Source organism: Phocoena phocoena, chromosome 17, assembly GCF_963924675.1.
Source record: "Phocoena phocoena chromosome 17, mPhoPho1.1, whole genome shotgun sequence".
Taxonomy (NCBI): Eukaryota; Metazoa; Chordata; class Mammalia; order Artiodactyla; family Phocoenidae; genus Phocoena; species Phocoena phocoena.
In genome coordinates this window covers 20,712,410-20,731,174 of record NC_089235.1, presented here as the reverse complement: position 1 = coordinate 20,731,174, position 18,765 = coordinate 20,712,410, and the positions used below count along the sequence as shown (strand labels likewise).

At 38.9% G+C, this 18,765-nt stretch overlaps 1 protein-coding gene across 2 annotated transcripts in view; it reads right to left on the bottom strand.

Annotated features, from left to right (window-relative positions):
* ZFHX4 (zinc finger homeobox 4) overlaps nucleotides 1-18,765 on the bottom strand; it is a 156,022-nt gene that overhangs the window by 134,079 nt on the left and 3,178 nt on the right. Inside the window, exon 2 of one of the 2 annotated variants that reach the window (XM_065895202.1) lies at nucleotides 17,977-18,479. In XM_065895202.1, coding sequence (XP_065751274.1) covers nucleotides 17,977-18,479 — 503 coding nt within the window. The remainder of the gene's footprint in view (nucleotides 1-17,976; nucleotides 18,480-18,765) is intronic. The other variant, XM_065895204.1, reaches the window with a different exon arrangement.

Sequence of the window (18,765 nt, the reverse complement as noted above, 5' to 3'; positions counted from 1 at the left end):
GCCATGGCTCATGGGCCTAGCTGCTCCGCAGCATGTGGGATCTTCCCGGACCGGGGCACGAACCCATGTCCCCTGCATCTGCAGGCAGACTCTCAACCACTGCGCCACCAGGGAAGCCCTGGTTTGATTTTTTTTTTTAAGCAAATAACTCAGTTATTTCATTAGCTTGCTCTTTCAGTTGGTGGGAAGAGGGATTGTTTTATCTGGGTCTTTTGTGGGACACAGGCTATATGGCCAGTGGGACTCAGATACAGTTTGGCATTGGCATTTTACAGTAGATCAGGGGTCAGCACAGAACTGATTGATTATTTCAAGTTGATCTACAAAAAAAAAAGGTATTTCTTTATGACAAAGATCTAGTCTTTAACATGCAAGTGGTTAAATACAATAACTTTTTCAGGGCTGTGTGCTCTGACAATACAGTTTCTGTTGCTTATGAAATTGATCACTGTATTTACTTGCTTCTTTTTAGCACTGGTAGTCATTGTAGCTTCCAGTGCATCTGTATTAGATGCTATATTTGGGAGAAAAGAAAAGTACAGATATCATTAAAAGAAAATTGTCAAATTATAGATGAAACAATACATGGTTCTCTCTCATAAACAAGATAAAGTGATATACAAACTTACATACACACATCTATACCTACACACACACACACACACACACACACACACACCCCTCACACACAACCCACACACATACACTTATATCCACGTCTATGGCGAGAAAGAAAGAGAATATGCAAAACTCCAAAAACCAAACCTCAGGATCTGCCTTCCTAGAATAGCAAGAAAATGAGAAATTGCAGAATCATTACAGAGAGCTACAAATGAGCGTACAACCCAGCAAGCCTGTGGAAGCTGACTCTCCTGAGACCTGTAAGATTCCTGTTCAGAAAACAGACTATATGTCTGCTGCCTGGGGATATCTTTGTGTACGAGGAGAGTGGATTTCTGCAATTATGATGAGGCAACATGTGATTCCAAAAATTTACCAGCAAAGATGTTCCTCCAAAATTCAATCCAGGGGCCTTAGATTTTTTTTTTTTTTTAACCGACATCTGGACTGAGAGAGTAGTTTCTTGGCCCGACAGTTCACTAAAGTGCCAGACTTTCAGCAAAAAAACAGCTGTTTTGTGCAGAAAGGTTTTCTTTATAAAGGTTTGTCATTTTTCCTACTGAAATGGGATTTTTTTTTTTATATATCAAAACAGGTCAGACTTTTGTCCTTAGGGGCAAAACCAGGAGCAAGACAGAGGGCTATGCCTTCCACGACTTCCTCAGACAGAGTACGCAGGACTGACAGACTCTAGCAAAGTCTTAGCCCATGAACGGAGAGAACACAAGGGACAGAGGAAGACACGGCTTCCACTTCTGAACAAGGAGGTACAGATGCTAATGCAGCCCAGCTCAGTACACCCTCCACAGTCACTACCGTTTCAGGAGTCTTCAGATAGACGGCGACTTTCACAGCCCACTAGTCCAGTGATCCTCAAATCCGACAGATGATCAGTATCATCCACTTAAATGAAGAGATCCCGGGTTGCACCCCGCCCCCAGAGGTGGTAGCTTTGGCATCAGTATGTTTTGAAAGTTCCTACAGGGAATCTCATGTTCACCTTTAGTTCATTCAACCTTCCACACACATTCTGCACAAATCCGTCAACTGGATATGCAGCCGTTTCCAGAATGTCTTTTCACAAAAATGTTTCCTGACCCCCCACCCCCACCCCACAACAAGTTCAAAAGTGCTTGCACTCTGATCAGATCTCACTGGTAAATAAATGCCTTTTTCTACAGGACAGCCGATATCTAGCGGAGTCAATTCAGTTCATCCCCGGCTACTTTTCTAAATACCTCAATACAGGGTCTCACTCAAATTCTTCACTTTCTTTCAAGAGTAGAGGAAGAGTTTGATTTACACAAATACCTATGTACTAATGACACAAATAAACGTGCCAGATCAAAAACAACTATTTATATTATTTGTTCACAAAGGTAAATAATTGTTTCTTTGCCTCATATGTGATTCTGTGTTTAACGCTTGTTTCCTCCACTAAACTGTAAGCTCTACCAGAGCAAAAGGCCTGTGTCTGTCTTGTTTGATGCCATATCCTTATTCCCCAGCACAGGGCCCGACAGAGTGGGCTATCAAAAGATTAAGTGACATGATTAGTCAAATAAGTAAATAAAGAACAGGGGATTCAGAGATGCGGTTTAGCTATTTCTCTATATACAATTATTACCCTGCTTCCTGTTTACAAGAAAAATACATAAACATATATCTGCAGATTAAACAAAACAATGGAAAATCTGAAACCTGATAAATACGTGCAACTACTTCAGCAATTTAAGAAGAAATACTTGTTAAAGCTCAGAATAAATTCAGCTCTAAGAATGACAGACGTGATTACGTGTAGACCAGATCTCAACGACCGTTAAGTTAATGCTGACTTTCTAATCATAATGGTAACTCAGTACCCATTTTACAGATGAAAAAATTGTGGCAGCAGCCAAAAGGCAGAAACAAATTAATGCCAGACACAGAAGCTTTAAACATTCATTTTTCAGCTGTGTGAGCTCCACTTACTACTACATATTTGCAAATTCACATTTGGCATATTTGAAAAGTGGTATTTAAAAGTGCCATACAGAGTTCCTTTTCTGTGGGCAAACTTCTAAGAAAGAATGGATATTGAATTTAAAGCACATAAAAGGATACACAAATAGTTATTTTCTCTGAGCTATATTTACCCATATTTAAGTTGATGAGTGTAATATAGCTACATTCCTCTTCAAAGCAAATTTCGATTGAAGGCTAGTTGGAGAGAGAAAGTTAAGAATGGCTTTTCAGGAATGACAGAAAAGTCTTAGATATAGTAGTGTAACCAAGTGCACTCACAGAAATTAAAAAGGGAAGTGTCTTACCAATAATAAGAAAAGAAGAAATTATCTCCAAGTACAAAGAGCAATGCCAATGGAGTAGATGTGCTGACAAGACACGAGTAATATTTTCCACATATAAGAAAAGCTTTCATCTCAGAATGCGTTTTCAAAGCTATTTCTGTACCTTAATTAAGATCTCTAGAACTCACTGGAGTGTTTTTTTCTGCATTTACTAATATATTAACTAAGGCACAGAAATGCTTGCCAAAAACCACATAAAGAGTGAGAAAGTCAGCTGGATGCCTAGAGACAGAAAATGCCTAACTCTTTTAAACTTTTCTTGAGCTACAGAGGGCTGCAGGGAGATAGATGGGCATATCTTCCACTGCCTTTCTTTGAGACATCACCCCACACTCTCCCACCACACCCCACCCCCAATATACTAATAATGGGAGGGCATCAAAAGTGATACCCACCTTGTCAAGGCTTATTAAGTTCATCAGTGTTCCTGGACGTAAGTGCCGAAATAGTCATCCAATCTTTCAGTCTCAGTGTGTTTCAGACTCAAGAAAGCAGCTCTAGGGAATCTTTTAGCCTGAGACAATATGAGAGCTTATCATATTTTCTTGCGTAACTATTCCTTAAAAACTTTTTTCAGAGTAAAACAGAAAGGAGAAATTATGCAATGTTATGTTCTAACAGTAGGAACACTGTCAGCCCAAACCCTGACCTTACCCTACCCATGTAAGCAGGAGGTCTCTGGAAATTGAAAACGTCAAGGTCAGTTGTAAGTGTTTGAATAAAATAGGATGATGCCTGAAATATCTACAGATAAAATCTCAAGACCATTTACCACTGATTAATTAGATTAGCTATTAGAAACAAGTCTATTTTTGTTTTTATATCTAGAAAAAGGAAAAGAATCCTTCTAGTTGGCAAAAAAAAAAGCACCAAGTAATATTTCACTTTATCCACATCTTTACTACTCTGAAAACATAAAAATCATGCTCACAAAACATCACATAGGTGGAGAGTGGTAGGCAAGAGGGAGAGAAAATTTAAATTATACTGTTCCTGTGCATTATTTTTCACATTATTTTTCAACAATGGGACATCTTGTGTGGAAACAAACAGCCACTTTATCAAAGTTCTGCAAGGCAGGAATCTAATTTCTTCCGTAAATGCCACAGGAAATCTAAATATTAACTTTCTGGATGACACAAAGGAGTAAACATTGCTAAAATGTGTTATATAGAGGACTAAAAATGTCCCTACAAACTTCTGGAATTCAGAAAAGCTGTTAGGGACAATTCACAAGGGAAAATAAAGCGCAGATAAAATGCGTTGTATGGTTTCTTCGAAAACCTGCAGAGCTTCTAGAGGACGGGAACTGCTTCATGTACCCTCTGTGTCTGTTTCATTCACTAGCACAGTGCAATGAGGACAAACAAGCTTTTGTGTGTTACTAACACACCAATCTAACAAAATGTGTTTCAGTAATTATAAAATATACCGATTTTTCATTCAATATGGAGAATTCAGTTCATAAACATTTTTCAAAGAACACTGTATAAACCAAATAATGGTTTACATTCTGACATAAAAAACAACTAAAAACTATGTAATGTTATCAGTGATCTTTCTAATTTGCCAGCCCTCACTACCCCCTCCCAAAGTCTCTAAATCTCTATCCATCTCATCATTACTTCTTTTCTTTCCCTCTCAGAGGATGTTCTTCCCAAAGATCAGCTATTACAGTTATACTCTTACATGCCACAAATAAGGCCTTCCTTTCCAGGCATCTTTCTCAATGTATCTTCACTGGGACAAAGTGTCCTCTTTAAGACGGTGGGTGCTGGAACCAGTCAATCCAAGTATAAATCCTGACTCAGCTGGCACTGTTACCAGCTATGTGACCTTTGATAAATTAATTAAGCTTTCATCGCCTTAGTTTCTTCACCTTCAAAATGGGTATAATAATAGTGTCTACTTAATAGGTTTGCTGTTAGAATGAAATGAGTTCATATATTTAAAGAACTTAGAAGATTACCTGCCACCTAGTAAGTGCTCAATAAATGTTCAAATTTTTCTCACTGTACTTGTTGGCCATGGAGCAGAAGATGAATAAAGAGCATCAGAAGAGTGATAAACATGTGTAATATTTGTTAAAGGGAAAGGGAATAGAAGCTGATCAGGTATAAATAAGAAGTGACCAGCAGTACTGAGTCCAGTTAATGTCAGTGATTGCTCTTTTGGGAATTCCACTTCTAGGTATAAACCTAAGAGAATGAAAACACATGTTCACACAAAAACCTATCCACAAATGTTCATAGCACCATTATTCATCATAGCCCAAAAGTGGAAACAACTCAAATGCCCATCAACTGATGAGAGGATAAATAAATGTAGTTTATCCATGCAATGGAAATTCCATAATAAAAAGGTATGAAGTACTGATTCATGCTACAATATGGATGAATCTCGAAAACATGCTCAGTGGACGAAGCCCGTCACAAAGGACCATGCATAGTATGATTCCATTTATATGAAATGTTGAGTATAAGAAGTCTATATAGACAGAAGGCAATTAGTAGCTGCCTAGGGCCGGGACAGGGGAGGTTGGGATTATTGGGGGGGGAGGGTAAATGGCACAGGATTTCTTTTTGGAGTGTTGAAAATGTTCTGAAATCAACTGTGGTGATGATTGCATAATTCTGTGACTATTCTAAAAAACGTTTAATTAGATGCTTTAAACGGGTGAATTTCGTGGTACATGAATTATATCTCAACAAAGCTGTTGCAGATTAAAAAAAAAAAAAAAAATGCAGCAAGAAACCAGAATACAATGGCCTCAACATTCGCTGCACTGCCCACATGGTAGGTTTTGTACTTTAGTTCTCTTAGTTCCTCCCTTTTCTATTTTAGAACTGATTTCTTGAGACTTTTACTCACATTTTCCTAAATAATTTCATGCTTAATTATTGAGATTGCTGTCTTATTTCATCATTTTCCCCTATGGACATTGACAGTTGATCAATTTAAGAAGATATTTGCTCTGATTACCTAATTGCCTGAATTTCAGGGATACTTTTGAGTCTAAGTGTCTTGTATCTGTTGTGACTTTAAGGCAAAGAAAAGAGTAGAGTACTAATTAGATAGATATTAATTTGAGAAACTCCTTGCTTTAAAAGAGAACTTTTCAAAAGACTTAGTGCTCAAGCCTTTGTAAAAAGATACCTGCTCCAATGGTGGGACTAGGACCTGCCTTCTATAAGGTGAAAAAAGGCTAAATGTGCTCCCCCAGTTGGTAAGGCCATTTACTTTCTGGAGCACCTATCGCTTTTACCAAATCATAACCTGTTCCCTGAACTTTTGATTAGTCATGTGTACATACAGAACTGATTTCAGGGCTTGTGGACGAGTCTTGCACAACATCATCAAAGGTTTATTACCTCTAGGGACTGAGAACACTTACAATTTGCAGGAAGAGATTTCTGAGTTCTACTTTAAAACAAAATAAATAAGCGTTAATGATCAACTCATAATCTTCAACAATTTTTTAAAATAAGTCTTCGTATACTGTATTCTCACTCATTTCTCTCTCTCACATACACACAGACACACACACACACATGCGCGCACGTGCGTGAGCATGCAATTTGTTTCAGGGTTTGAGCAAAATAGGTATAGGTAGGTCTCCTTGGATACATGCTGAAAACATCACTGGAGTAGTGGCATTTTGACTTTATAATCACCAAACACGTGAGAACTGAATATATCCACATTCTTCTATACCCACTGATAAAGAATTAAATGGTTCATTTTTTAGAAAAACATTCACAGACTTTAAAAAAATCAATTTCGATGTAATTCTGTATCAATTCTTTTCCAATAAGTTATGAAGCCATTACTTTTAAAGGGGTTGCCACAGTTCTACAGGAAGAAATAAAATGACTTAGTACATGCTACAGGAACTTATAAGTAAATGTTATACCTGAGAGTCTATTTTGAAACATACATCTAAGTAAATATCGACACTCTTAAGCAATAGGAAATTTTTGCATTTCTGACTTAAAGGATGGTAATTCTATTGCCATGTTAAGAATGAATACTCTAAAAACTAAAGAATTCTTCATAAAACCCATCTTAGTTTTTCTACTATTTAAGGAATTAACAGAGCCAGAGACTCTATTTCTCTGAGAAAAAAAAAAAGTTATTTATGAATTCTCTTTGGATCTATTTTTAAGGAATTTGGTTATGAGCCTGGGGAGTATCTTCTCAGGAAATACTCATGATGGAAAAACTTGGTACGATGGTTCCATCCAAATAGGCTTTTTTTAATTACTTAATTTGCTAATACAAATTATAATAAACCAAAACAAATAAATTAAACCACAACTTGCTTTTAGTCAAATTCTTTCTCAAAAGACATTGAGGGGCCTCTGTTTAAAAAGCGGTGATAGTATCTCATAGTAAGTAAGAGCGCATTTTCTCCCTTCCAAAGTTTGTGTAATATCAATTCACCAAATGAAATAAATTCTGAAAGGTATATTCCGCTGTTTACATATTTTCCATTTTAGCATGCTAATCTTATTTTAAAAAACGACACTATTTATTTGGTGTAAATTGGGGAATCATTCACCCCTTCCCTCATGTCTGGTGTCACCTGCCCTGTTACCTACTGGTAAGTGCTGAATATATGTTGAGTTTAAAGGAGATACTTTGTAAACTGACACTCTTCCAGAGGTGATGGCAATCAGACTTGCTACCTGATTTCCCACAACTGAACAATGAATGACTTCAGGCTCTAAGGACATATGCTAGTATTATTTTCAGGCCTACCAAATAAATAGTTAGAAATATTTAAAGTCTTTAAAAGATACTGCCCATCATAATTATCCAAATGTCCTTGCATCCTTTACACACACCAGCTTTGGTATTGGGAGCTTCTCTCCGGCTAACAGTTCGGTCACTTCAAAACTAAGACTATTCTTACTTTCTATTAAAAGAATATTTCATTAATGAGTACGGTCAACTGCATTGGTGTCAATGACTGAGAATTTTTTGCAGGATCGGTAGCCAGATTCAGGAAGGGAAGCTTTCCTCAAGCATCTCTAAGGGAAGTCCATGTCAATAGTTCTAAAATGATGTGGGCCGGTTGCTTGGAATCATTAGCAAAATTTCGAGGAGGAGAGAGAGGAAGGGAGTGCATTAGAAACCTATGGTGGAGAGAAAATTCCTGGAAGCTTGGTACAAAATGAATCGAAATAAGAAGTAAAAGATACAAGTTAAAAAAATAATAGGGCTTCCCTGATGGCGCAGTGGTTGAGAGTCTGCCTGCCGATGCAGGGGACGTGGGTTTGTGCCTCGGTCCGGGAGGATCCCACATGCCGCGGAGCGGCTGGGCCCGTGAGCCATGGCTGCTGAGCCTGCGCGTCCGGAGCTTGTGCTCCGCAACGGGAGAGGCCACAGCAATGAGAGGCCCGCGTACCGCAAAAAAAATAAAATAATAATAATAATAATTCAAAACAAGATAAGTTTTTAAAAATGCTGGTTACGTAGCAAATGAATAGGACTTTCTCCAGTAGTTATAAGGATGTCAGGAAGAGGGAAGAGGAGACTTAGGTCCTGGGCAGAGAGCAGACTGTGCTTTACTTGTTGCTATGTAGGAAGTTAAATGCTTAGGGAGGCACATTCCATCTTTCAGGTCAGCAGGGTACCATTTAGTACATTACTGCTGAAGTACCCTGGTGACCTGAATGAATTAAGGCAGCTTCCAAAGGTGCTTAACTTGCAAACACTGAGAGCTCAGGCACTCGAAGTGATAAATATTCTATGAGTCCTTTACTATTTAATATACCAAACACCCCAAAATGCCAGCAAAAGGAAAGTTTCTTTAAAGGGAAAGAATTCTGTTGTGATAGGAAAGAGTCAGGTAACAGTTTGAACCAGCAGTCTCTCCTTCAGGCTTGAAGATGCCTGCAAGAGGTGTAAGTTCATCACGCCAGTTGACTGCAATCGTGGGTGCAAACCCTACCAGCCAGCTCTTACATTACATTGCATCTGCAGTGTCTTTAAGGGAATCTGTAACTTGAAGGAATAAAGGTGGGCTCCAAAATAACTAACCCTGGACAAAACGGTCATTTGTCTCTGAGGGCCCCAGCCCTTCTCCTCCTTTTGCACTCCCTGTTCTTCCTGTTCTCAAGTATTACAACAAAATGTTTTCATTAGCAAAGCTTTATACTGTAGGTGAAGGCTTGGGTTGAAAAGAGACCAGAGTGAGAACCCCAGCACGTGCTCTTACTATCTGTGAGGACTTGAACAAGGAGTTTTGCTCTGAATCTCAGTTTCCTCATATGTCTTAATGGGAAAAACAACTTATAACTGTTGGGAAAAGTAAATGAGATAATGCATATAAAATGCTTTAACTTGCGATTGTTGTTCAAAAATTTGTGCCATTGATAAATGGATAAGTCAAGTATCAATACAGTGTCACTGACAACAGACTGGCATCAGAAGAAGGGATATTTTTGGTGAGATTCTTTCCAATAGCTTGTAAATCATACAGAGACAGTCAATTACCAACTCTAGCTATAAATGAGGCTCTTCTCGACACAAGACACATAATCATGGACTGAAAATCAGTATGTGAAACTTTTAAAGCTTTCCTCCCAAATTCGAATTAAGCAATACAGTTGGACTTATCAATAGCTCATTTCTTTCCATCCTCAGCACTGCATTCCACTAATTTTTATCAGCAGATATCCAGGGACAAAGAATTCTTCAACCCTAACCGTCCTCCACACTACTCCCTAAAAACTGAGTAATCAGAAAATATAACCCTAACATTTATCCCTTAAGCAACAAGGAGAGAGAAGTGTATATTCTATGCTTCCTAATATTTCCAATGAAAGAAAGTATTTAGGAAAATCTGTATCAATAAAGTATTGAGAATATGGTCTCAATACACATTTATATTTACATATACATATTTAATATATGTACGTATTATAGTCAAAGCTGCAAAAGTACTTTTCCTTTAGGAAACCTAGAGTGTTAATAAAATATTATAAAACTGAGTGAAATGAAATGTCGCCACATGTAAGTGTTATTTGTGATAATACAGAACTGTCATTACAATAATTTACCTTTAAGCAGAATTCTCGACAGTACTGCATACTGAAGTTAGAAAGATCTTCCAAGACTCAAACTAAAGTAGCATCCTGGTTCTACAAGGGAATTGACTGAAGTTATAATCTGACACATTTTGCATTCTTTTTTTTTTTTTTTTTTTTGTGGTACACGGGCCTCTCACTGTTGTGGCCTCTCCCGTTGCGGAGCACAGGCTCCGGAGGCACAGGCTCAGCGGCCATGGCTCACGGGCCCAGCCACTCCACGGCATGTGGGATCTTCCCAGACCGGGGCACGAACCTGCGTCCCCTGCATCGGCAGGCGGACTCTCAACCACTGCGAAACCAGGGAAGCCCCATTTTGCATCCTTTAGTAAGTGGTTCTCTTCTTCATTTTCTAGGCAATGCATCAGTGGCACCATCCTCATGTTTAAAGAACAACATAAATGTTCCAAGAAATAGAAAAGCTCTATCCTGCTCTGTAATTCCCACCATAACCTTTGTCTGAAACTGACTAACAAAGTTGTACACTGCAAGAGAGCAATGAGTCAGCCAAGATATACAAGTGACATTGTTCTACATCTACTGATGACCCAAGAAAGGAGTCACACTCAGCCTTTTGACCAACCATTGTTGAAAAAAAGCATGGAAGCTTTCAAGGGCTAGTATATGGATTCAACCCTTAATTTGATTAATGTCCCTGCCACATTGGAAGAACAGAGTGAGTTAGGAAGCATCACCTTAGAGAAGATGGTTTGTATCCTTCCTCATTAATGGGACACAACCTCCATAAACAGAGACATTAAAAAACCTGGCCCAGAGGAAGTGCTTAATGAATGTTTCTGTATTTATTAGAAGTAGAACTTGGGAAATCATTTGGGCATTCTGCAAACAGAACGTCAATCACCATACTCCTCCTAGGTTACAGAATCTTCCTAATGGGTTCTTGGGGGCTGTGCCTCCATCGTTGTTCCTCTTTTGAATAATCATATCATCATAAGCTCTCCCGCAATACACTGATAATTTGGGGGGAAAAAGTGCCTTTGAAGGCTTGAATCATCTGAATAATGAACAAATCTCCACGTCTAATTGAACTCAGCCTAAGCAGAGGATCAGACTCCAAGCGAACTTGGTAAAGCATTTCCAGTAGAACGCAGGCCGGCCAGATGTTCTGGAAGCAGAACCGTGGTCATTATGCACATGCCAGCTCCTCCCCCCCACAACCCCCGCCGGGCCAAGACCCTTTCGGCAGCGCGAGGCCTGCTTAACATATGACTCTGGCCGCCTTACCGCGTGCCATCCTAGGACCCATCTGAACATTTCAGCGATTTTAAACGAGCTCCACTGACAGGGATGTTTACGTGGAAGCCAAAGAAACAGACAGGGAGAGCACGTTCATTATGAGATATAACACCTTTGTCTGCATTCCTTAAATGACCTCAGGTTGGGGGACACATAGGGACTTATTAATTTGGGTTAAACCATACCTACACTTCACATGAGACAGAATGAGCACAAGTTATACAAAAACAGTAACATAAATCCCAAAGTCTGAGTTGACATGGTCCTGGAGTGAAATGAATGGTAGTGCCAGAGTTTTTACTGCTTCTCTGAAGTGGAGGGTTGGGTGTGATGTGTGTGTGGGGTGTGTGTGTGTGCGTGTGTGTATCCGGAAGAAGGGAAATGCAAGAAGCTCTTAGGGTGGGGCACTGCCCTATCACAACCCCATCCCTGATGTAACCACCGTCCCCCCTCACACATTAGAAATTCATCCAGGTCAAGCGGTTCCTTTAAAACCAAATGCACCTTGGGAAAGATCTGAAAGTCATTTACACCTTTGGATGCACTACTCTGCTTTTATGAAAAAGGCTTCTTTCCTCCTTAATGAAAGGAATGCTCATTTTCTTTGGGGAATTAGATGGGTAATCTCACAACACGGAGTACTTCCATGAAGAGAAGTTCTAGATGAGAAAACAGTAAGGATTTCAGCAAAAGAGAGAAGAGAATAACGGCATGTGCCTGATGTGTGGGGAGATGGTAGCACTAGTTAAAGAAAGACGTGTCAGAAATAAAATAGGAGGATTCCAATGACACGCTTTGCTTTCTTTAAATTTTGTCTGGGTTTGTTAACAATTTCACACATTAAAAATCATTTTATCTATCTTGACATGGATGTAATAAGTTGTTAATACCTGGTCTAAAGTAGTCCTTCTAGGGATTGGTATGTATCAATATATAGCTATATATATGTGTATCTATCTATTATGTATCTGGATAGACAGACATTTTTGGTCATTTCTTCCTAGTGGAATACAAACAGGGTTCTCAGCTCCTAGTGTAGTATATATTTCTCGCCATGTGAATGCAGTGAGAATGCCCATATTTGTGCTGGAGTAGCTGTGTTCCAACACATGGCTGTGCTTCAGTAAATGTCAAGCTTAAAAACAGAAGTAGACATAGTAGTAGGGCTGGCCAATTACATTGTGATCTGAAAACACTAGTGATTTATTAGTTGCTATTAGCTAACCAGCTGACTTCTATTTGATCTGTATATTTATTAGTTATAAGTATTAGGCAAGCATGTATTTTTCTACTACAGAAACTTGTTTTCTCAACCTCTGCCTTGTCTTTTTATATGAGAATACAACAGAATAATTTGAGTTGTGATCACTTTTTAAAAAATAAATCCTGCAACTGAAATTAAATTTCACACTGCATTTCAACCTTGAAAGGAACAGAAATCTGAAACTAACACAAAAAGTGCAAAATTTTCCATCTTCACGTTAATGTTTAGCAACAGAAAAGAAGAACTTTTGTTTATCTCTGAAAACAGCTTTCTTCATCTAAACAAATGACTAGAATAAGATTAAGAAAAACCTGTTTTGTTTTTTTAGATACACACACATATTCCAATTTCCTTTTGCACAATGACTTTTATGCATATGGGTACCACGCAATCTCCTAACCTCTTCTACCATCGCACTGGGACAATGACAGTTCAATAATTGAGATGGTACATATCGGGTATATTTGATTTTAAATTGCAAAGTTGGGCTCAGGCCTATTGAAATGAAAATGCTTTTAATTCTTTATTAATTCCAAACTGATTGGGTTATTATTTCCTACCAGTTAAAAAAAAGAAAAAGAAAAAAAGGCAGGTGAAGCTAATTATTCCATTTTTTATTTCCTTGCCACATACTTTGCCCAGCGTGGTTTTTGCATTCTCTTCTGTGACCCTCCCCGGCACCTTGATTTTAGTTCTTAACCCGGATTCTTTCATCCATAACATGGATAATGAGAAAACTCCAAAAATATTCCTTGGGGGAATGTTACACTAAAAGTTACCTAGGACTAAATCCCACGTGTCGTCCTTTGCTCACCATGGAGACAAGAGATTCTTTCACTGCCCTCAGCCAATTTGAAATCCAAATATGAAAACAGCATTATGGAATTCAGACAGATGATTCTCCTTCACAACTAGCAGATGCAGGAAGAAAAAAAAAAAACTAGTATAATTAAGCTTTTGACTTTGAACCAGCGAAGCTGTGAATACCTCACTTAAAAATACAATATAATATCATCAAAGCAGCTAAAGCACAGGTGTGGCAAGTGTATTTGCATGCCCTGCACAGGATGCTGGTCGACCAATCAGCTGGCCAGAAAAGTCTCGGTCATTCTAAGGCAAGAATAAGGTAAACTGTAAATCTGAAATATTACCAAAGTCTTATTTGTTCTTTCTCAGTTGGAACATGTAGTGCTAAGTGGTTTTCATTGAATCTTTTTACTGGACACTTTAGAAAAGGATTGAGATCATTTAAGGGGTAGACCAAATTGCAGTGCATTCTTTTTTTAATGAGGGTTGGAAGTAAAGGAGTTTCTTTAGTATGTCTCAGTTCATGCATTAGTCCATTATCCATCTTACAAATATTTATTGAGGATTCATTATGTGAATATCAATCGACAGAAATTTGTAAAGGATGCAGAGGCTTGAAATTGGGAAAACATAATCAAATCTAATAAAGTGCTTAGCTGAGAACACTGTGTCGGCATTATATACATATATACAGATGCACACACACACATTTTACCTTGCAACACTGATTGTAGCCATCTATGCATTCAGTACTTATTAACCTCACTTTATAGACATTAAAAGGGAAGATTAAGGTCAATCTGCGGTTTCTTTTTTTTTTTTTTTTAACTCTTCTGCGGTACGCGGGCCTCTCACTGCTGTGACTTCTCCCGTTGCGGAGCACAGGCTCCGGACGCGCAGGCTCAGCGGCCATGGCTCACGGGTCCAGCCGCTCCGCGGCATGTGGGATCTTCCCGGACCGGGGCACGAGCCCACGCCCCCTGCATCGGCAGGCGGACTCTCAACCACTGCGCCACCAGGGAAGCCCAGCAGTTTCATTTTATCGTTTGAATTTCCTAGCCCAATTTCGCTTCATCTTTAAAATTTCCAGAGGAAAAGAGTATCAAAATTTAATAGTGCTTACTGCTTCAGAGAAGTTTGCCTGAAGAAAGGAGTAAGCTTTTCTTAACAATAACAAAATTCCTTTAAAAAAAAAAAATCCTAAGGTAAAGAATACTGCCAGAAAATGAACACAGCTTTGTTTGTTTTTGCAGTCATCGCTAGCAATAGACATAAAGGTATTCTTTTTCTGAGTCCACATGGAAAAATCATCAACACATTCTGCCCCTGGGTTCTTTGCCAAAATACCGTAACCCACAAGCCTTCTACCTTAAACATGAAAGGAAAGGTGTTGTTCTGGTCAAATAAAGAAATAATTTTTACTAGCATACGTCTAATGTTAAAGCTGCCTAAATCCTGCCAAATACATTAAAACAACATCTGTAAAACAGATTTTCATTAAATTGATCAGGTTAAAGTTAAGCAGCTAGGCAGATGATGCTTTTAAGCTACCCCTTAACCTTTAACCTTTAACCTCCTTAAACTGGAATAAGGACACACACATCTTTGAGGTAATACTGCTTCAGGCTGACCATGCAAGTGGTAAGTGGCCTATTCAAATTGCCCTGACAGATCCCCACATTTGGAGTGTTATGAATCAATATGCTGTCAATGAGGAGAAGAGCTGTTTACTCCCAGCTCCGTATTTGTCTTTTAACTGCTACTTGTCACTTTCCCTTGAAGTCTGAATAATTCACGATGCAAAATGATGTAAATTAAACTCCTAATGAAAATGAATTTTATATAGGTGATTATTATCTAGTCATTAGCTCAGACACCATTTTAAGTCCAATTTTAATATTTTCGCCATATTACAAACCATCATTTTTTTCCAGGCCTAGGCCAATTTGTTAGGGTCTCATTTAAAAGCAATTAATGTTACTTATGGAGCAATTTTATTTTGCCGACACAAGCCGACCAAGCTTGCTAATATCCTCATTACTGCACTTGAAAATCCTCTGGATCTGACTCACTCAGTTCCTGTAAATCAGTTTAGAAACAGCATCCTCAACACATTGCTACTCTGGAGGAACTTTTCTAGTGACTTCTAGAAAGAATGAATGCTCCTTGAAGGCTAATGCAAAATAATATAGTTCATTTGCCCAATACCAAGTTTCAATGGCTCCAATATTTATCTCTTCCATCTTCCTTTAATTCAAGGTAAGCTTGTTCAAAGTGTGTTTTTATTTGTTTGTTGACCATTTTTAGACACCACACCGCAAGGACACTTGGGTATTTAAGAGATAAGCAAATAAAGAAGATGGGGGAAAAGTCAATTTATATATGACATAACATTTTTAAGGTAAGAGTACATAGAGCCTTTGGTTCTGGGATCTAAAGCTCTCTCTGCTTTAAGGCCCTCTCTATAAGCAAGTTCAGTCTCATCTGGTTGTTACACTTTCAAAGACAACATCCAACTCTCTCTGAAAAGGAACTTCAAGGGTAACCCTGACACCTAGCAAACTGCTCTATAGACAGTGAGGGTAGTCAATCCATACTCATGGAATGAATGGATAAACTTAATACACACATACACACGTGTAAATTATCGTCAATTAGATTAAATAACCTTTCCTGAGAAAATAAACAGGAACGCTCTACCTTTCTTTAGCTTCCCACATGATATTAATAAAACAGAAAATTTTGTACATTTATATCTTCTATTCACAACATGTTAATTTAAAGTGTTAGAGGGGCTGTGTGAATACAAACACAGTTCATGAATATTCTACATAGCTCCCAGGGTCGAGATCTATTATTTATACAAACTTAATGTTTATTTTTTTTCTCCTAGGTGTTCTAAAAGTTTTAATAGTTCGGGTATCAGCAGAAGAAAAGTTGACAACTGAATGGCTGTCAACTGTTGCTGTAAAAGCTATGAATTATAATACAATTAATCCACTATATTACATTTGCAATACCATCAACTTAGAAGCTTTCCATCTTACGTCAGGGCCTGTACTCCCCTCAAACTGTATAACCCAAATCTAATGCTTTCATTATTGATCCACAGAGAGCCGATATTACAGGAAGAACGTTACAAATTCTCACACCACGACTTTAGGTTTTCACGCTCAGTACATCAATCCAGGATTTGAACTTCAAGAAACAGCCCAAATAGTGGCAGGCCAACCCAAATAAATAATTCTTGCCCCTGCTCGAGATAGCCACAGTCTGCTCTTTTTATGGTCTGTTTATAGTTCGAAAGAGCGTTAGAAGAGCCATAGGTATTATAATCACTGGTTGCCTCCTGATAGTATAGTTATCACTGATTTCTAGTACAAATCAATAGATAACACTTGCAAAATGGATTCTGTAATCATATTTAGAGCTTGTTACGATGACTAATGGTTTGCAATATTTTCTGATTTTTTTTGTGTGTGTGGTACACGGGCCTCTCACTGCTGTGGCCTCTCCCATTGCGGAGCACAGGCTCCGGACGCGCAGGCTTGGCGGCCATGGCTCACGGGCCCAGCCACTCCATGGCATGTGGGAACTTCCCTGACCGGGGCGCGAACCCGTGTCCCCTGCATCAGCAGGCGGACTCTCAACCACTGCGCCACCAGGGAAGCCCCTATTTTCTGAATTTTAATATCCTCTGGACAAAAGAAGTTTTTAGAAGTTACCAAGTTATTCATCATAGAAATGAATCTGTTACATTTGTACATGAACCAAGACAATCCAGCCATTCCAGTAAACAAACTGCAGAAAATAAATTAACCAGTAATTAGGGTTCAGAAAAAGTCAAGACAAGGTATGTAACCAATGATGTTCATCGCTTGCGTGTGTTCATTACATCCGTATATATATTTTTTCCCCTGTAATATTAAAAGTCTAGTTGCCATTCAATGAACATTTTTACCTGAGCCACACCCACTGAGAGGGTTGAAAACTTTACTAGCTGGGAAAAGTCATGCAAAATAACAACAGAGTTAAGTAGGAGACTGACAACTGATGCTAAGGGAGCGCGTGTTTTTACTCAATACCACCAGGAGCTTGCAGGGAAAAGAAAACCCCAAAGACCACACATTGTGTTTGGATCATCCTTGTTTGTCACCAAACAAAAGATGATGCACTCACAGGGCAACGCTACTTTTGTCCTCTGCTCCCTGAAGCCATTAATACTTAGCTAAGAGGGTTGCTATGTTGTTTTTGATCAATCAATAAAAGAGGTTTAAGAGTATTATTTTATATATGGAAACACTCAGAAAAGTGATTTTATTTCAGGGCAACCAGTGGAGTGATCAGTCCCACGGAGATACGTGTAAAAGGGACATATGGCAAATCCTTTAAATATATTTTCCGATTCCATCTACTTCAACAGGCTCTGCATTTAACAATGTGAAGCAGAAACTGTGGCTCTTGCCCTTCTCTATATTTTTTTTTCCTCTCTTTTTTCCTTAACTTGCAGATTTGTGGTCCAAGCTCCAAAACAGTTAATTCCCTCCTCTACTCTGCGCCAACAGAAATGGATGACACTGCTTACCTTGTAGAGCTTCAGGGCTGCCTCGTGCCTGTGATTGGTGGTATGCAAGCGTAATTTATCCACGCTGTTGGTGTAGTAGTCACAGGCGTTACATTTTAGGTGAACAGGGTTGCCAATGGCAATGCACTTCAGCCTCCACTCATTGCTTTTGCCCCCTTCTTTAATGTGAGCCACCAGTTGATATTTCTGCATATGTTTATCAGTCTTGCAGTGGAGCTGGAAGTTGGCTTTGAGCTGAGTGTTGTAGTTACAGAGCTTGCACTGGTAGATATCTCCAATTACAGCCCTCCATTCCTCTTCTGGGAGGGAGCGCTCACTGCTCACATGCACGCTTAGGGCCTCCAGGCTGTCAGAGGTGAATTTGTTGCAAACAGCACACTGGAATAGCTTCAGCGCTGGGTCACTGATATAAGGTGACAGCTCTCCTGCAGTAAGGAGGGACAGGTCATCACCCATTAGCTGACCACTGGCAAGCCGGATTTCAGGTGGCAGCTCATTATTTACTACAGGAAAAAAAAAAATTAAGAGGAAAAATAGAGACTGGAAAACACAGCGCACACAAAGGAATCTGTAAAATAAAGTCTTGACAAGGAATGTGCTTTCTCTAGAGCTTAAACTATAAAAAGCTATAATAGGATTGAATCAGGATCAATTACAATCATCCCTTTCAACTTCTAAATTCCCTCATCAGATAGCTTTAATTACTCCTACTGGGCATGATGTCATTCTGAAATTTGTATTTTCGAGGGCAGGAAAGTTGATCAATACCATAACAACACAGTCACGTGC